The sequence below is a fragment of the Tachypleus tridentatus genome, chromosome 5, assembly GCF_004210375.1.
Source record: "Tachypleus tridentatus isolate NWPU-2018 chromosome 5, ASM421037v1, whole genome shotgun sequence".
Classification (NCBI taxonomy): domain Eukaryota; kingdom Metazoa; phylum Arthropoda; class Merostomata; order Xiphosura; family Limulidae; genus Tachypleus; species Tachypleus tridentatus.
Genome location: NC_134829.1, coordinates 14,771,261 through 14,792,837, shown reverse-complemented (window position 1 = coordinate 14,792,837; position 21,577 = coordinate 14,771,261). Strand labels below are relative to the sequence as shown.

Here is a 21,577-nt window from a genome sequence, read left to right as displayed (position 1 = left end):
AAACACCGCTATCAGTTGCTGGCTTGAAATAGACTGAATAAAGTATGATTACAAAACTGCAAAGTGACTTTCCAAACACCCCGTAGTATTTAAAATTACTACATATGAATTTAAACATGGTTACTTCCACAAATGGTTAAAAATAAAATTACTGATTTCTAATACAGAAAAAGCATTCTTAACACACTTACTTCACATTAAAATTATTATAGTAGACTTCTTATTTAACCCCTTAACAAACAGTTAAGACATCCTCTTTCACATACATTGTTTTTTAAGATTTAGATTACTTTGTATAATCAAAATGTGCTTCTATGCATACTTAAAATATGGAACTTAATTTACACCAAATTAATTTTCAACTACACCAGAAATGCAAAGCTGCACTTTTATAGATATTTTCTAGGTTTACCACTTAAGGGGTTAGTGTGTTAGTTAAATATCTTTATAACATTTTTATTAAAAATATTATAGTTGACTTCTTATTTAATGTACTGGATCATTAAAACATCTTTACCATAACTCACATTAAATTTGTAAATTAAAGTGATTATAGAACATTCACAAGTCATCACATCCCATGTCAATATTTTGGTTGTGCTTTATTCTGGTGACAATCCATCTTGACAACAGCCCTGCAGCATAGTTTTCAATGTATACCAGCTTTCCATAATTCATTGAGAATAAGAGAACAACAGTCTTTCAACAGAAACCCATAACTGCTGCATCTAGCAACTTGACCAGTATTTCTTCATAGGGAATATCACAAATATTTATTTCATTCTCAAGTTACTTGAAATATGCAATTGCTAACAAAGGTTAAGACTAGAAGCCTTATTTTGGAAAAGCTGTACTATATCCTTCCGTATCTCTACAAAGACAAGGTTTAGAACATTGTTTAGATAATAAACAGAGTTCAACTTGATCTAATCCCTAAACAGTACTGAGTGTGTTACCCAATAATGATCATGAGATACTTCAAAAAATTTTGAGATGATTTACACCATTTTTGGAAATTTGCTTCACCTATTGATTAGAAGAAATGAAGAAAATGGCATGAGACTTGTTACAATTATCAATGTACACACATTTCACCATACATCACCACTTACTACTATTTTTCCCAGGCTACTTACAGTTTATACTGTTTTTCACAATTGATTTTCTTTCATTATTTTATGAAAGCAGCTTTTATACACGTGACTTATGTTCCTTTTCCAGATGGAGATCCTTATCATGTTGAGTACTGTTACCCAAGGGATTACCTTCACTGACGTGTAAACTGTTATTGGTCACATTTTGAAGGGTCCTAGTGCTCCAAGTTAGTCCATATTTCATTTTCTAATGCCATTAAATACAAGGTACATTCTTCTCTTAGAAATTTTAACTCCATAGTCTGAATAATTCTTTAGGATACGAGTCTATGAATATTTTGTTCAATAAGTGGACTGTTACATACACTTTGTAAAAGCAATTAATTTTCAGTGGCATCACATTACATAAAAAACACCAAACAATGCCTAAGTATAGTTCTGATACATGCTTTTCCATCACAACTTTTATCAGCTGTGGTTGTTACATGGTGTGTTGATTTGCACAATCAAAATAATTCCAATATAAGTTAATCACCCCTCTACTTTTAATTTAAAGGTTAATTAAAATATTGTTGCCACACATTAAAATTATTACACTATTTAATTACATAAATTCAACTTTAACAAAAATGCAGCTAGAGAGCAGTCAAAATCTGAAAACAAAAGATGATGTCCTCTTTTCTATGTAAATTTATAATAATAGCTAATCAAATGAGATGTAATCTCATAGTCTAACAACTATATAAAAGCTCTGCCACAAGTTTCAACAATTGGAGTTGGTGAAAGAGAGGAAACTACAGTTGAGCCAGCCTATAGGGAATTACCAGAAGGATCCAACATGGAGTGGTATGGATTATGGAAACCACCTGATGAAGTAATCATATAAGAAAATAAATATATAAAAATGTGTGTGACCAACCTTGGCTGAAGTCAATAGCCAAAGTCTGAAGATGAGATGTCAGAGGAGTAATCTGTGATTCAGAGAGTTGGCACATGTGAGGAGAAACTCCACCAACAGCAAAGCCACCAAAAAAACAAGAGGACTGAGGAACCTCATCATCAGATCAATCTTGTCAGAGAAGTAAAGATGATCCTCCATGAAACTGAAAGCACCTCGAACAAAACATGCAATTAAATGAATGTAGTGCATGTGAGCCCAATAAATGAGCTCCAACATATGAAAATAGAAGAATTTCATCTGGGTGCCACTTTGGTGATTCATATATGCCACTACCATAAAACTATAAGAATGAATTATCACCAGACAATGTTTAGTTAGAAGCAGGAAGTGATCCAAAGCCAAAAGGATGACTGAAAGCTCTAGAACATTCATATGTTAGGACTATTCAGTGATAGACCAATGACCCAAAACTTCTTAGTGATAGATCTGTGTATCTCGGCCCTGAAGGGATGCATCTGTAACAGCTGGATGAGGAGGAGGAAGTGGAACACCTGCCAATCTAAGAGTCTTGTCCAACCACCAGAACAGACTGTTGATTAGAGAAGTAGGAAGTGTAAAAAGAGTAGTCAAGGGATCCCAATCAAGGTTCCATAGATTGTACAGACTTCATTATAGGAAACGTGTGCATGACCTAGGGGAACAAGTGGTGTCATGAAAGACATCTGCAAAAGTGACAGAAAATCAGGGAGCAAACAAAGCATGGCAAACAATCCATATAATGAAGACAAAGAGGAGAAGGTTAGACCCAACTGAGGTAAGTGTTGAGAAAGACACTCAAATAGATAAGGTACTGGGTAGGACTTCTCCAATTTCATTAACCATTCCACCCAAGTAGCCATTTGAACAAGTTGACAAGCATGACTGACTGACTCCAGTTCCGAATAGGCCAAAAGAAGCCAGTTGTCCATGTAATAAAGTAAATGTAGCCCCAGAGAATGAAGATGAAGAGAAAAACACTTACAATCTGACATAAAACATAAGGTGCAGAAGCAAGCCTGATAAGTACAGTGTGAAACTGGTGCACCATCCCATGATAGATGAACCATAAACGTAAGTAGCAACAACTGATTGTGAAATTTCCAACATAAACATTTGAAAATAACGAACTGGATGCAGAATTTGAACAAGAAGGATTGACTAGGTAAAAAAAAAAAACAACTGAAGAATGCCAATTCACTGGGAGAAAACACAGAAATTAACTATTTTTAATGTATTTACACAAGAAATGAGAGATCTTTTGCAACTACTTAATAACATCTGGAAGGACTGGGACCTGTCCTAACAGTTGAAAGGATGGACTAATTTGTCCCATTTGCAAAACTGATAAAAAAAGAAATCCAATGAATTATACAGAAATCATATCATTTAACACTCTACATAAGACAATGACTGACTCAATAAAAGAAAAAAACCAAAGAAAATATAGCAGATTTGGGAAACACATTGTGACAAGAAATGATATTTTTGTGTTAAATATACGAATCAAAAATCATCTGAGAAGAACAGGAGGTAAACTACATGCACAATTTATTGATTTTAAGAGCAGCTTTTGACAAGGTCAATAGGAAGAACCTATGTGAAAAGATCTAGACAATGAGAATTAGAGGAAGAAGATAATTAAGAGTATTTATAAGGAATGTTAGTATATCACCAAGAAGACAATCAGATAAGTTTTGGATTTCAAAAGAAGTGATATAAGAATGACCATTTGAGCCCAGTGTCATTTAGTATTTTTTATCAATGATTGGAAAGACGAACAGATCATAAGGAATATTGGGGGAACTATTCCTTCTCATTGTAAATAAAAAAGTAACAGGTCTTAAACTTGCAGATGTTTTGTTGCATTGGTCAAGAATAAAAGCAGTATTACTAAAGTGGTTAAAACTTATGAAAATTTTGTGGAAAGAAATTGTTTGGTTATTCATCTGGAAAAATCAAATATTATAGTATTTCATAAATGAGGGAAGCTTAGTAACGAAAATAAAGGGACATAGAAGGGTTAGATTATTGAGGTGGTTAACAAGTACAAGTACTTGGAAGTTTGGTTTTCAGCAAAAAAATATTCACACACAATACAATAAATAGGAAAGTGGAAAGGCTTCAAGGATCATCAAAACTTTATTAATCACTAACAACACTCTCAGAAACAAGCTAATGTTGCTCTCATAATATTTTGTCACAAGAATGAAACTAGTTGGTGAAACTGTCTTAATACTGAATAAAACATTCCTAAAAATGTGTTATTTCAGAAAAATAACATATTTATACTTTTTTTACTATCTCTAATAAAAATGTTTTAATGTAGTTTGCACTCTGAATAGCTCACCTGCAATGTGATTTTCATTTTGAGTGTTAAAATACTATTTATTATCTTACAGTTTTGTATTTCATTAAATAATCTCTAGAACTTCCAATATGAATTTCAAAAGTTTTTAAGGTAAATGTTTAATCTGATTTTAAATTTTCTCAATATATTTCATTAATTCTTATCACCTACATACAGTGCAGACATGTTTAAAATTAATAAATGGAAATATGTAATACCTTTCAACTCTTAATAGAAATTAACTAAAATAATCTTTTTTGTCTCATGTAATCTTAAATCTTTATCTTTCACTTATAGTTTACTTTTAATTCTTAATTTTCCACTTAAATTCCATGTCTTTCATTATTTGTGCCGATACATCAACTGATGGTCACAGGACTTTATGAAGATACTGTCAGCAGATTCTGGGTATAGAAGTATTTGCATAAACAAGATGGCACTTTTACACATCCTGTGTTCATAAGATTTCATAATCCAAGTGACAAGTTAAACCTATAAAAATTCTTAAATCTTTCAAGTATGATTTTCAGAATTTTCATTGCAAATGGATCACATGACAGGGAAACTGTAGGTTAAATATTTCTTTTTAAACAAAGGAATTATAATTTATATAACATAAAAATCAAGTTATAACAGCCATTACAGTGTTAATTTCATTGACATACATTAGGGTTCATTTGAGACTGGTACGAAGAAATTCAAGGACTATTTCAGAGAATTGTTTCTGTTTTTATTGGCCATTCATGATACCACTAAAGCAAGATCCATACTATCACAAAGGCCACCATTTATAACATTATGATAATAATTGTTCTCTACATTGGCAACTGAGTACACAATAGTAGGGTCTGGAATTTAATATGGGAAATGAATAAAAATGGAAAAAATACTGTAATAATTCTGATGATTCAATGAAAATTTAATATATGTATTTATGAAACAACAAAGGATACAGAATAAATCTGCACTATGTACATTAGTTTAAATCATAAATCTGTAATAATTTTTCATTAACGTGACTGTTCCAAGCACAGAAAGATTAATATCCCAGCCTGAGTCATATTTTTTCTCAATTTCAGACAAGTTTGGAATAACTTCCAGTGACCTAAATGTTCTACAAATGTGAGGATAAATATCTTCCCGAGTCCGAGTTTTATTTTTTTATTTTTTTTATTTCACCCAAGTTTGGAATAATTATCACTTACAGATATTTTATACATCTGAAGTTCAATAAATGAGTCAATTTCTTCTTTGACCAGATCCAGTCTGTCTTTTTTTTCTTTAATGCCCTTTCTGAAAATATTAAGGGCTTACTGCTACTGAGAGTGTGTCAGTGTACTTAATCATTCTATAGTATTATAATCACTTAGACACAGACTGTTTTAATAAAAGGTCAATTGGATTCCTTTTTCAAAACATTGGACATGTATTACAGCTAAGCAAAGATGCATGATACAAGTTGATTTACTTGATATAATATATAAATTATTATTATTATTATAAAGTAAAAAATATATAGCTTTTTGTAGTATATAACCATCAGTGACTGGTTAAGTTTAAAAAAATTAGCCATGATTTTCTAATTTTACAAATAATGTATTACAAAGCCACTATGGATTTGTGCAGATTAGCTTTCTATTTTGATCATCAATTTCAAAGGTTATATTTGCATTTAGTTGCATTCCTCTCAACAAAAGAAACATGTCATAAGAGTCCATGCAATCTCTACAGACAAAAGGTTTTTAACTTAATGTGATTTTTTATTGCAGCTTCACCCATAGCAACATCATCAAAACTTTTTTCACATACTTTGCATCTTGCCTTATGTTTGCCCCTTATGTTTACTCTTAGAGTAATAAGATGTTTTATTAAAAAACTGTCAATTATTAAAATTTACCCTTCAAAGAAGAATTTAGTTTTTGTTTACATTTATAATCTGATTTTAAGAACTTAACTCCATAAAACATTTTAGTGTAATTTTGTTGCAAAATTTGAAGTATAATGGCAGTGTTGCCAGATGGTACTCTCCGAGTTATTAAAACAAAATTTTCAGTTTAAATGACTTGATAAAATTATATGGGAAATTTCTGATACAAGTATTATAAGTAAAAAAAGCAGAGAAGTGAAAAGAAACTCCAGAACTGAGGATTGGGCCCAAAACTTGTTAAAATAAAAAAAGATTTTTTGTAAAAATCTTATCTAAAAGTTGTTTTTCACTTAGCTTTTTCATTTACAATAATTGTTGCTGGAAAGTTTACTTTCCCTGATCCATAATACGAACTACAGTTCTAAAAACCAAAACTTTATAAAATCACTAATGTATGAATCTTACAAATATTCAGCATCTACAATTTTATATTTGTCAATATGCTTTATATGCTCAAAAATAATTATATATTCTTCTTCATAAAATGTACCACAACATAACTTACCAATTTACTTTTTTGTAAACAAGGCTACATCAGATTCATCACAAAATGCCCAAAAGCATGTTTAGAAAAAGCATACAAACTTAAAAACACTGTTGAGATTCAGTATGTCAAAGCATGCTTCAGAAAGGTGTGGAATAGTAATCTATGTAAATTATTAAAGTTCTAACTAAGACTAGTTATAGAAACAGTCTCAGTATAAGAAAACTTGTTTCTTCATTAGTTAAAAGTCAGATTAGTTGTGTTAACCACACCTCAAGTTATGTTTGGTATATAAAAATTGTATTACATACAATATTTGAATTAGAATATCAATATTTTTACCTTTCATCACAATTGTGTTCAGTGTTATTCATTTAATTTACTCATTATTTTGCATTTATATAAACACTAAGTTGATTTGCAACATCAAGGTTATGAAACTGGCTAAACAATGTATTCTAATCATTATAAGTATAAATGTAAGAACAGTGTATCAAGTTAGCTATTCATTACTTGATTAACTTTCATTCCTGTTCTATGTAGGTAGTTTGGTTTAACCGAAGCTGATATTAATTTCAGTATGCAACTTACAGCTTCACATACTCTAGAATATTAACTCATTAAATGAAACACTGAGTTTCTCATAAACAGAATGAAACTCAATAGTCGTACCTGAATTGATTTTTAAGTCTTGCTCAGAACCAAGTCTACTGAATTTCAAATTGTCACAAACATATGAAAGACAGATTAAATGAGAAAGATGAGCAGATACAAGTTAAAATTATGCTGTGTACCATACAACAGCAATTGAAAACAGGTACATTCTGTAACTTAGTTGATCAGTATGAGAAATGTTAGTTTTATCCAATGTAGGCATTAAAGGATTATGCTAATCATTCATACATAGTAATAGTTTTCAAAAGTAATCAAAGATCTGGATTGAGTGTAAACAGAGTGATAGAAAACTAAGAGAAAAGCTAAATCAAAGTAAAAGGAACTGTGATGCAAAAATTCTGAAATTTTATTGATTACAGTCAATCATCAAATAAACTGTCCCTCTACTTAATCACTTACCTTAATGCATCAGCCATTTTAAAGTATAAAGGTAATAATCCCAGTATTTCTGTCATGTGTTCTCGCATTCTCTGCAAAAGGACATAAACTGCTTTAGAGCCACTCAAAAATAACAAGGAATTCCTACCTTTATCTTTACTTAACAACAAAACAGTTACAGTTAATGGTACTTCAAATTACCAAAAGTTTACATTGTAATTACCTGAAAGTTTATTTCTGATTAATATTTACCTCCTCACTCAGTTATCTTCCCCATGTATTTGCCTTAGAGATTTTGCATGGCTTTTAGGCAACTCCCACCTAATCCTACAAGATTTTCTTGTGAAATGTGCTACTGCAGAGTAGTCATTATGCACAAAAAAACTGCTTCACCAACAGAACAGTGACTCACATCCTTGTGCCCAAGCTCCTTCTATGTTTTCACACTCATGAATCTTCATTCTTTGACAAGATATGGAATACTAATTCACACAGGAAATAGGAAAGAAGGGTGGGAATGTGTAAAAATAGATGAGTATCATCCAAAATACATTTTCTTAACCAGAAAAAGTTAACTTCTGAGAAAATATTGCAAGTAATTAAGCAAGGATCCCATATTGAAGTGGTGGAGGAGCCAGTGCAAACATTCTTATAGATAAGTTACCTTCAGAAAGGACACAAAGGAATCACATGGAGTGTTACACCCTATGGCAGAAGCTCCATAGAGGCACACCCATTAGGTAGATAGGTAGGTATTTCATGTTTATTGGCACAAAGCTACTAGGTTATCTGGTATATAATGGTATATGAAAATTAAGGTAAAAATATGTAAAATATGTAAAATTAATACCCGCCAGGAAGACTGAAGCATTAAGTTCAAATGTGCTGTCAGTCACCTAAAGTTAGCATTTCCAGTCCTTTATTCAGGTCAAAATAAAAGTAAAATTTGTAAAAGAAAGCATGCTAAAACAGTATATAGTCCAATAAAAACCTTAAATTAAGTTAAAAAGACAATTAGCTCTTAAAAATGCAAAAACATGAGTGAGGCAGCCAATATCACCTATGACACTGGCTAATGTTAAGGGAAAACCTACCTTTAAAATATGTTTAAAATGAAATCGTCATTTTTGGTTGTAACAACAACATGATAATAAAATATGTATGATTGTGACCTGAGTGCCACACAGACCACACACTGGTACACCAGTACCAGATAAAAGGAAGTGGTGAGTTAAAAAACTGTGACCAATGCGTAGCTTACCCAAAACAACTTACTCCCTTCGATATTTACAAAAGCAAGATGGCCAAAGACATTTCAAGTCAAATCAGGTGGTCCATGGTGTAGCACTGTCATTGGAACCCACACTTGGTGGGCGAGAGGAGGTTGTTTGATTCAAGGAACCAAACAAGAGGAGCATTAATCATCCTGTCTAAGGTCTTACAGAGACAGCTTGTCTAAACAACTTGATGGTAGTTTGAAGAAATCTTGGGATCCTACCCAGGCTTAGAGAAAGGTAGGAAAATAGCCTGGTGCCAGGCACCAGGAAAAATATTCTCCTGCCAGATCCAGATAAAAACAATCAAAAGATTAACAAGAGAAGCAGGGGATAGATGGCACAGTATCTCGTAGTGTACATCATCAGGACCAACCAATATCCTGCCAGACCAATGAAGGGCTAGTTTCAGTTCCACCAGTGTAGAGGGAAGATTATAGTCATAGAGACAATCACCTCAAAAGGAAAGAGGTGATCGCACTGCCTGAGTCTTGATGGCTAAGAAGATGGATGAAGAAGCAGAAGTGCTACATACCCAGCAAAAGCTTTCACCCAGAGTATAGGCAATGCTCCTGGTATCAGCTACTTCCAGGCCATCAGACAGCAAGATCGAGAGGGGGAGAGAATTATATTGCTCACTGACCTTTCGAATATTGTCCCATAAGACTTTGGAACTGGTGGTAGAAGATATGCTGATTGTAAACTTAATCCAAGATTCCTTCTGGCTTTGACGTCTTACCCATCAAGCATGTGCACAGGCCCACTAGAAAGCGATGCGGTTCAAGGGTGTGGGATATCTAAGGAAAGTATCCCAAGCTCGTTTTTGAGCCTTCCATGCCATGTGGCAGGCAGGATTCCACCATGGACGAGGATATCATGGAAAACATGTCGAGGTTTTAGGAATACATTGAGCAGCTGCTTGTATAATGCAGTCAGATACTGCTGTTGTCTACTGATGGCTTACAAACGATGGTGGGGTCAAGTTCTGCAAGAACAGTGAAAGAGGGTTAGTTTGCATGATACAGCTTCCCCCCAGGCATGCAGGTTGGGTGGAATCAACCACGACCAGTCTCTCTCAAAATTATAGGAAAATGATCACTGCCTCATGGATTATTGTCAACCCTCTAAGAAAAATGGAAAAATAGTGAAGGGAGCAAATTGAAAAATGAACAGCAGTAAAGGACTGACTAGGTGCATGAAAATGAGTAAAAAAACCAGTATTGAAAAAAAAAGGGTGTGTCAAGTGGCAAAGGCATGGTGGGCACATGCTGATCAACCAACAGTGCCACCCCTCCATGCACTCGTCCATCACACAGCCAGTTATTTCTGTATAAAGAAAACCACAAAAAGGTGACTGTATCGGCAGGTTTCATAAATGTTTCCTGTAAAGAGAGACAAAAAGGATGGTAGGAAGCAATCAGTGTTTTGATGTCATCCAGATTAGAACGTAAACCTCGACAATTCCATTGTATCAGGGTGGCCATTTTTATTTATACACAGACAAATTGGGCGGAGAACCCTTTTATTTATGATCACGTTTTTTTCCTTATTCGAGGGAGGTCTATCAACCTCCATGGATCCTGCCCTAGGTCAATTGGACAGGATGTTGGAAAGGGATACCAGAGACTGAAGACATGAACAAATGATTGTTTTGCATCTTGGGATGAGAGAGGAAGATGGATCCGAGGAAATGCCTGTACCTGGAACCAAAGGATGTGGATCTTGGGGTTTGGTGGAATGTATGTATGGGACTTTTTTTAACTGTGGAGGTCAAAAGGCTTTTCATTTGGTTTGAGAACAATTCTTTAGGAGCCACAGAGAGATCCATCTGCACTCCCACTGAATGAAGTGCAGCAGCATATGTCTGAGATGAAGTGGTGGACAGCAACTTTCAAGCCTCAGGATAAGTAATGTTATGAATCATTTTCAAACACTGCACCTCTTTTTCTTCCAACCATTTAGGGCAAGAACAAAAGTATGATGGGTGAGTGCCATTGCAATTGATGCAATGAGGGTCCATTTCACATTCACAGGCATCATGGTCCTTGCCACCACAACAAGCACATGTCAAGGAACCATGATATGACATCTTGGAGTGACTAAATCACTGACACTGGAAACACTGGAGAGGATTTTAAACGTATGGCCATACCCTGCAATTAAGATAACCTGCATTGATAATGACAGGTGGACATGGTGATGTAAATGTCAGAATAGGGATATTGGCAGCATCATAATTCCATCTTTGTGAGTGGAGGTATGCCTCACTGCAGAAACACCTTGAGTGGAGAAACCAGCGAGAATCTCTAATTCAGGGATGTTCTTTAAATCCCTCTCAACAATAAATCCTTGTGATGAATTCAAAGTAGCATATAGGTATATCCCCAATCACCTTTGAATGCCAGAGGAGTTCACTGTGTTGAGATGTAGATTTTTCCACCAATAAGTCTCTAGATCAAAGCTTCTTTACTGACTTTGGAGAGCTAGCAAGTCCCTCTAATCCCTTTTGAATGAAAAAGGGAGACATTTTCCCTCAAGGTTTGTCTGAAAGAGAATGTAGGATAAGAAAATGAGGTACAACAGGTGTTACAGATGTTGAAGATTGCTGTTCAGAATCTTCAAGATGTGGTCGTTTACCCATGGACTGATTTTTCACTATTTTATTTAAGATTTTATTTAGAGGATCCATAATAAAAAAGGAATATTTCAGTGCCCAATGACCCCACCCACCATGGAGCCCTATAAGGAGACGCACTACAACGTCAAACAAGGACACTGCAGCAACACCAGGGGTTCGTGAGCACTATACCCAAACACCAGCATCAGGCACAATGTCCAACAACATCTGTTGAGAGCATCCAAAACTGGTACTTGGTTGACCCTAACCCAAGTGTACCAGCTGACTGACCCAAGGGAGGCCACCACAAGGCTGCCCATCTGCAGGAATTCAAGGCCAAAGTGGTGTGTTAGGGTTGGACCCCTCAACCACCAGGGTCCTCTCCTCCCCTTCAAGGGTCACCACGCATGGCAAACACATGGGTAAATGTTTAGATCCCAGAGGAGGCAAACTGAAAGAACAAACCTTCCCTGGGAGGTCCCCTCACCACATATAGGAATCAATCTTGACGGGTGAAAGAATTAATTATTCACTTACTTAGAGATTCTCAAACTGTTTTATGTGGAGCTAATGTCAGTAGTGCAGGAAACAATTAGTATAAAAAATCACAAAATTTGTAATAAGCTCTATCAGCTTTCTACATACATGCACATACTACTCTCCTCACTTACACACTCACCCTCTACTTGCATAGACACACTGATATTTTCTTTACTTCAAATTGACAAAAATGGTAGCACATATTTTTCAATCATACCACAAAAATCAACTGGTATTACTGAAATAAGTAGACAATTTATAATGTAAATATAAATGGAATAATGACAATGGACTAGCTCATTTAACTACTGAAATAAGAAAGGTAGACAAATTATAATCTTACCTCATACATCTGTACAATAATAGGTTTACTATTTTTCTGTTCCATAAATTGGTCTCTTCGATCAAGAGAAACTTTACAGTTGTGACAAACTCGAATGTGAGGTTCTCCTGCTGTGCTCACTATGGAAAGTAAACTGCTACTACTCCCTCGTCTCTGCAGCATGGGCCGAACTTCCTGAGTAGCCACATCAAGAGTCACACCAGGGTGTAGCAACTTTCCTATAAAGTAGAATGACAGAGAATGGTCCACCAACAGAGATAATACAAGAAAATATATATAGTACTAATATATGCTTATTTTATATATGTATGTATGTATGTATGTATGTATGTATGTATGTTCATATGTATTCTCAAACAAAACACTTTTTAATACTTTCACTCTTAATCCAACTTTATTCTCACAAAAGCACCATTTTGATTTTTGCTTCATTGTTTTAGTACAGGTTTTAAACATTCTCAGAAATCCATACACACTATATATTCACACTAATGTTTGTTTTATACTTGTGCTTTACATGTCATGGGCATCAAATTCCAAATATAAGCACTACAAGCCCTCATGCTTACTGCTCAGCTAACAGGAAATTCACATTAATGTAAACAAATTTATTGTCAGTACATAGTCACATTAATTTTAATCAGAACAAATACTCTACTTTAAGAGTTATACTTCTTAAAAAGGACAAGATGAATGCAGTTATAGTGCTAATAATTTAAACTTTTATAGGCTATTTAGGAATTCTCATAATCACTTTTGATATAGACTAGGAAGAGATCATACAAATTGTGAAATGTATGTTTGCTACATAAAGTTCTATTCATGTTTTAAATCCTTAAAACTACTCATGAAATAAGAAACCCCAAGCATCATATTTTGAAGATGACATTACTTGCATAATGAAAGTCCAAAAACTCTGAACAGTTGTGACACATTATTCCCCCGCAAAGGCGACAGTGATGACGGCGACGTGACAGATTGAAAGATCGAGCACAGCTAGGGCAAAGTTTCACATCATTATCAGCTATCCAAGGAACTATGTTCTTTTCATGGACTGGTTAAAAATTATATCAAAAACTCATTATTCTATGGACAACTTCCTAAAGGTATGCAATAATATGCTACCCTCATTTATTAATTGTAAAACAACTATCAAGTGTAATAATAATCCTTCATTTACTTCTCATACAACAAAATTAAAAAAGTTTACAGGAAAAAAAGGTTTCAAACTAATATGAAAAAAAATTAATTCCTATATTAATAAAATTTTATTCCATTAAAAAATAAAATAAAATGCATGAAAACACTAAAATGATATTATTTAAACAAATCACAAATTTCTGAATTTTTAATCATAAGTTTTAAAGTTTAAAGAGAGAAACAGTTACAATAAAATTCAATATGTATTAAAGGTGATTACCTTTTGCAAATTATGGTGAATTAATTAATCACTGATCATAGACTAATTTCAGTGCCTTTTTTTTTTAATTTTCAGAATAAATATTTTAAGGTGTGTAAACATCATCAAGACCTGCAAATTATAAACTGATTTATAATCAATTCTCACCTTTTCTTTTCTCAGGATCCACTGGAGCATCTGTGATGAGTTTATCAAGTCTAATCAGCAACTTGTTGGTTTCAATGACATACCTATCAACTTTTGTGTCTCGAATTTTCTTAAAATAATCTGTGTGACGTGATATGATGCCTTCAAAAGAGAAGGCAAATAATTTAAAAACAACAACTAAATCCACTGTAGCTTAGAGAGTTCCAAAACAACACATTCCTTAAAGTTATACATATGTACATATACCTAAATTGTTAAATTTATTAATATTCTATTAATGTCAAAAGCTTGAGATTAAATAAATTCTCATAAATTTCCTTTAACACAGACTGAAAAATTGAGATAAAATATTATGGTAAGTTACAATAAAAAATTGTATTTGTATCAAAATAAGATCTTCAATCAGTAGTATAGATTGATAATAATTGTTTGTAGCTGGTGTGGTATGAGATTAACACATAACATGTGACTATAACCAAGTCATATCCAATCTGTTCAATTTAGGAAGTCAAGTAAATTCCACAGTTTGTTCCAATGCATTGCTTTGATTTAGCAAAATTATGACAAATATTTTATTAAAGCAAAAAATACAGTGTTCATAAAAACAGTGTCTTTTAGGGTTTTCACCAGAACTATTGCTACAGTTACACTAAAACATATAATAACTAGTAACATTTTTCTCACGTAAAAATTTGTTTCTTATAGATGCTCACCTCTCTAAAGAACAGATAGTTAATATCTATGCCTTTGAATGAAACTCCTACCCTTACATGTAACAATGTGGAGAGGTGAGCAACACCTCTGAACTACACAATCACTATATTCGTAGAAGTATCAGTGTTATACTTACACTAAATTTACACAATTTTATTAATTTTTCTCTTATATTTAAATATGTGAAAGTGGAATTAAAACACTTCCTTTAAGAAAACTGTTTCAATCTTTCCATATGTAAAAATAATCACAATCTTCAAACTGAATCACTAAATAACAGCTGTCAAATGCTTTCTAATATTCATTATGTTTTAATTTTAACCTATTATTCCACTACATAAATGTTAAAAAAATATTTTTTCTATCAGTGTTAAGTGCTGTTGTAATGAAAAAAGTAATAAACTAGATCCCAACCACTTCACTGGTGACTTAAAAACACATAAAAAAGATAACAGCATTAGATAAGAAAGCTGCAAACTAAATAGACACTCCAAGAGAAGTGGAAAAACTGTGGCATTTGGTTTATATACCAAATAGACAACACATGTTTGAATAAAGGAAAATTTATTCTAAAACAATACAATTTGAAAAAAGGAAAAAACAACAGTTATGGTAAATTTTATATTTTTAGAATTAAAATTAATTTCACATATATAAATCACCTCTGAAATACAAAACTCTTTTTCCTCATTAGATTGCTTTCATGGTATCAAAAGGTGTGTGACAAATTCTGAACACTCTTAATGCAATGCAAATTGTATATCAAATTACTTTTTTTTTTACTTTCCTACCATCTGCATGACTAATTGTGTTTGCATGTCGAGTGCACTTATAATTAGAACTTCATAGTTTTTAATCATGGTTGAGACCACATATCTCATAAATGTGTGAGAGGTGGATGGGAATGAGTTAAAATATATATACACACATCTAAATTTCATTTTAATTCTATAAAAATAAAATTTAAAGCAGACACACCTATGTAATACTAATGGTTAGAATACACATGGTGAGATTGAAGAAAAAGCTGGAGAGAGACACAAGTATTACTGGATCATCAATCTGATTCATAAATGAAATTGTAATCAAACACATGTATAGAATCAAAATAAATTCAAAGGAGAAAAGTGTAGTAAAAAAAAAACAAATCTTTATAAGAGACAAGACCACATAAGAAAATCCAACAAATGCATTCTGTCAGCAAGGCACTAACTTGCCACTTAAATATACAAAAATTGAGAAACAAGTGACATATTTAACTGTAGGTCAATCATACTCTCAGATATAGTTCACAGATTGTGGTATAACAGAAAAACAAGTTAGAAAAAACATTATCACATAGCTGCACTTGAAAATACTGAGAAGAAAAACATTAACCCTACTGTCATGAATATACTTTACTGTGCAAGACAGTTTTCATGTCTTACATTTAAAATGTTAAGCTACTTTTTGTTTATGCTATACCAATTAGAATAGCATAAAATCTTAGCTAATAATCTATATTTTAACAGTACATGTTTTAAATTCTTAGTTCTACAAGAAAATATTTTTAAAAATCCCGAATCTCCCCTAAAATGACATGTGACATTTTTTCTTAGCACGTCATCATTCCTATTTTATCCACTAGCCTTCAGAAAAGTACAAAATTAAATATAAATTACTCTATAAAATCGGTACTACTCAGACAAACCACATTTATTACAGTCTTCAATTTTCTTTGGTTACAGAGCTATCGAATAGACAATCAGACCTCTCCTGTCACACTCACATGTCAAATCTCCTATTTCATAATTCATTAATTGTTTTATCTCATGTTTAATTATGAATTACCTATAACCAATAGAAAATCAAGCTTTTCATCTATTAAGTTACATGTTGTTTAACATTGTGTTATGAATGGTTAAATATCAGTTTCACTCAGAGTACTAATACGTTTCTCGTGAGAAAGTTAACAATTAACTTATATGAATTTGTAATGATATTATTACATAGTTAGAAAGCCAGAAAAAATTTTGAGAGATAAGGGAATTTGTTTACTTTTTGCTTGTTATTAATCTATATTGTTTGGTGCATTATTTAATTAAACGAAAATGATTAATTGCAAAACAAATAGTAGTATAAAAATATTAGGGTTAACTCTTCAACAACCAAGAGTGAGAAAAAAAAATTCATAAGTACATTTCTTGTTTTTCATGTTTATTCTTTAAATATAACTATAAAAGTAACTAAAATGTAAAACAGTGATCTTTTTAGGTTATTTAACATCTGATTGAATAAAATAAATAATAATAAAAAAGTTTCACTTGGCATGCATGCAAGTTGCTTGTACTAGTTGTAGTAGCTCATGAGCAATGTAATTCAACAGCATAAAGTGAGCTGCATGTGCCCTAAGTGAGTTACAACTTCTTATGGCAAGGATAATAGTTACACATGTTTCAAAGAGCAATAAAACAATAAAGTTTAATTATAAATTAATGTATACTGTTACAAACTAAGAGATAATTAGGATAAACAAATGTTGTGTCATGTTACAATATGAAGTCATTCTAAAAGAAAGAAAGGATAATTTAGATTTATTTCAAATTTTTTTTAGTGGTTAAGATGAGATCAGTTAAACTGACAAATTTGATTTTGAGATAGGGCAGATAAGATAACAGTATAAAGTTTTACTGAAAAAACATTTGAAATACATTTAGAGGACTCAGGGAAGACATAAAAGAAATTTGAAATTTTTGAGATAAAGTAATTTTAATTTTAACATGAAAATTACTTTATACATGAACTATTCAAAATAACTACTCAATATATTCATAAATAAATATTTTGTTAAAAATACTTCACTAAAAATATGATATTTTTTGTATGTTAAACACTATATTAACTGAAAGGCTGACACCAAATTTTGTGAAAATATACACAGTATATTGAATGTTAGAAGAATGAAATCTAAAAAGACTTTAAATGCATACAAAGAGGACTCATGGTTGGTCTTATAGATCAAGCCTGTATTATAAAAGAGTGAAAAGCAAAAATGTCTGAATGGCTCCATCATGAAGCTACTTACAAAATACATTTCAGATAATAAAGTCAATAAGTTGCAAAGGTTCTAACTAGAAGCAATGCTACGGAAGGCCAAATTGGACTTCCACTGAGAACATAATGAACTGGAAAAAGTATGATAACAGGACGCACCTAGCATTTACGGTAATAAAAGGCAATGGTGAATAAGTTAGAGAAAAATAAGGAACCAATGTCTGCAGTCACTAACTTCAGAAAATGAAGAGTGTGATAACATTCAATCTTCCAAATGAAGAAAAACCAGCTCCATTAACAAGAACCTACTTAAGAGTCATCAGAGAAGCTGGAGGTGAGAAACATCACTGTCAAAGATGCATAAAAAATAATGAAACAAAATTCCTCTAAGTCAGACAAGACGAAAGGTGGATCATTAGTAAGAACTGGACAATGACACTAACTGATCTTTGTCAATGTCCTAGAAAGATGGAGAATAAGCATAGAAGAAACATCCTCTCTGATGGGATGAAAGCATCAACTGCTACAGGAGATGGGCTGAGATACTAGTAAAACATCACAAGATGGTGATACATTGGCATTAAACAACCAACAAAAGACCAGCTCAGTGAAACACATGATGTAAACGAAGCCAAAAATAAACCACAGCAAATAAAGGCTGTGACAGTAAGTTAATATATGTCATCATGGTTAAAATGCCTGCGAGTATAAGAACTCAGCAGTGGTGTAACAAGAGCAGAAACTCCTGACATGCATGTGGAACAACCCAAACCCCAATAATAAGTACCTGACAATGGGATAAATACATAAATTAAGATCTTGGAGATAATGATCCCCCCATCAGATTAGCCTATTCCTGGAAAGATGCATTGGTGAAAAGATCCAGATTAAGAGTTAAAAAAAAAAAAAAAAAAAAAGGAAAAAGAGAGAGAAATCTAAAATGGGATACTATGAATGAGCCACACATACAGATAAATAATGGAAGGAGAAATTACAACAAACAACAAGTCTAAAAACAGACTCCATGTAAAGGCAAAGATCCCATAAATGATAAAAATAAAATCAAAGTAAAGAATCTGATTAATTGGTTGGTTGGTTTGTTGATTTAGTGTTTTATGGCACAAAGCAGCTAGGCTATCTGCATCAAACATCTGGTAAAAAGGTAAAAGTATATTCAGTAAAATTCATAAAAGGAAATTAAGGTAAAACAAAACAAAATTAAAAAATAAATAAATAGCATAAAACCAATGTTTACATCTAGTCTACAACGTTAAGAGAAAAACTACAGTAATACAATTGCAAAGGGCTTTCTGTAGAATGACTATAATAATCATAACTTGCCAGAAAGACTAACAGGTAAGTACAAAAACCACCCTCAGTCACCTGAAGTTGGCCTTTCCCGTACTGGTTTTGACTTACTTAATGTTGCTGTCAGTTTCTGATTTCAAATTGAACTAGATGAACTATGATTTTTAAAAGGGAGCCACATTAAAAAGATGTAATGTATAAATTAAAAAACTTAAATGGCATTAAAAAGATTAACGGCCTTTAAAAAACTAAAATCATTACCAAGGTGGACAGTGTCACCATCACCAATAAGACTGTCTATCGTTATGGACAAACCTTGGGACAGAACATGCTTAAAATGGTGCCATCATTGTGAATCATAACAATGACAAGAATGTAAAATGTGGCTTATTGTGATCTAAGTGTTGCACAAACTATACACTGGTACATTAGTTCCAGATAAAAGCAAATGATGAGTTAAAAAAACTGTGACCAATGCATAGTCCAGTTAGAACAAATTCCTCTTTCCAATCCTTATAGTAACAAGACGGCCAAAGTCCAATATAGGGTTTTATTTGGAAAAGCTTATTTTTTGTTGCTCACTCCAAGTAGACTGCCAGCTGGCACGGAGCCGAGTCTTGAATACAGGACCATAGTCCATGTATGGGACAAGCACAGCAGTGACAGTGCCAGAGCAGATAGACTTAGCAGCAGTGTCAGCAAGCTTGTTCCCGCGAATACCAACGTGGCCTGGTATCCAGAAAAACTGGAAGAAGTAGATGTTAAAGAGAAATGGGACAGTCGGTTTTGAATATAAGTGAGAACACAGTGTGAACCAACGTGAAGCGATTCCAGGAACAACAGAGAAATAAGCGAGTCAGTATAAATCGGGCAGTTTGAGTACTGCTTAGCTACCATGTGATCCAGGGCGAGAGAAATGGCATACAGTTCAGCAGTAAACACAGAAGCTATAGAGGGGATTCTGCGTGCAACCACCAAACCACAACAAACCATGGTACAGCCCACACAGTCACCTGATTTCAAACCATCTGTATAAATAGGAGTGGAAGGATGGTTCAAAAGATGTTCAGCAAAGAGCAGACAGTATTTCCAATCAGGAGTGTACACTTTTCTCACATGACTTAAAGATAGGTCACAATTTGGGTCTGTAAGAAGCCATGGTGAGATGGGCTGACCAGTAGATATAGCAAAGATATACAAGGACAAGCCCATTTCATCTAACTGCACCTGGATACAAAAGCCAAAAGGAGCAATGGCAGACCATCCGGTCTGAAAAAGCATGGCCCATCCAGATGGGATGCTTTGGTAAAGAATAAAGTTTTGAAGCATATAGTAAAGAGAGTTGCAAATGGCAGAGGTGCAAAGAAGGTTCATGAGACTCTATGTATAACCTCTGAACTGGGGAAGTGCAGAAAGCCCCAGTGCAGAGCCAAAGTCCTTGATGACGAATGGAGTCAAGCATCTTTAAAGCTGAGGTCCTGGCAGAGCCACAGACCAGTGATCCACAGTCGAGTTTCGAATGAATAAGAGCACAATATATCTTTAGCAAAGAACATCAATCTGCTCCCCAAGTGGTGGTAGAGAGAACACGGAGGATGTTGAATGCTCTTGTACATTTGACCCATAGCTGCTCGATGTGTGGTATAAAGGTTAGCTTATGGTCAAAGATAAGCCCCAAGAACTTAGTCTCAGTAACCACAGGCAACACAACTTCACAGATACAGAGTTCAGGATCAGGGTGAATACCCTGTTGGCAGCAAAACTGCATGCAAACAGTTTTAGAGAGAAGGGAAAGCCATTTGCTGTGATCCACTTCAATAAACTATTGAGGGCATTCTGTAGCTGCCATTCAATATACCTCATGTTCGACGACTGACACGAGATGTGAAAGTTGTCGATGTACAGCGTGTTTGCAACAGTGAGAGGGAGTTGTTCAGTGATGGCATTCATTTTTATACTAAAAAGTGTGACACTCAGAACATAGCCCTGAGAGACTCCAATTTCCTGAAGAAAATAACGGGAAAGTGTTGAACCCACACAAACTCGGAATCTACTGTGCATTAAAAATTTTTTAATAAAAATGGGTAAATGGCCATGTAACCCATATATGTAGAGGTCTCGCAAAGTACCATATATCCATAGTGTATCATAAGCCTTCTCAATGTCAAAGAATGTCTGAGATGTTCTTCAAATCCCTCTCAACATTAACTCCTTGTGATGAATTTAAAGTAGCATGAAGTGTAACTTTTACAGATATACCCCCAATTGCCTTTGAATGTAACAAGAGTTCACTGTGTTGAGATGTGGATGTTTCCACCAATATGTTACCAGATCAA

General features: G+C 33.5%; 1 protein-coding gene across 6 annotated transcripts in view; it reads right to left on the bottom strand.

The window, feature by feature from the left end:
* The window catches only part of Rbsn-5 (Rabenosyn-5), a 43,739-nt gene that overhangs the window by 12,042 nt on the left and 10,120 nt on the right, over window positions 1–21,577 (bottom strand). For 4 of the 6 annotated variants that reach the window (XM_076501365.1, XM_076501364.1, XM_076501366.1 and 1 more), the window contains 4 exons: window positions 14,187–14,327; window positions 13,512–13,673; window positions 12,620–12,837; window positions 7,867–7,937 (listed from right to left, as the gene is read on the bottom strand). In XM_076501365.1, coding sequence (XP_076357480.1) covers window positions 7,867–7,937; window positions 12,620–12,837; window positions 13,512–13,673; window positions 14,187–14,327 — 592 coding nt within the window. The remainder of the gene's footprint in view (window positions 1–7,866; window positions 7,938–12,619; window positions 12,838–13,511; window positions 13,674–14,186; window positions 14,328–21,577) is intronic. The other 2 variants (XM_076501368.1, XM_076501369.1) reach the window with 1 other exon arrangement.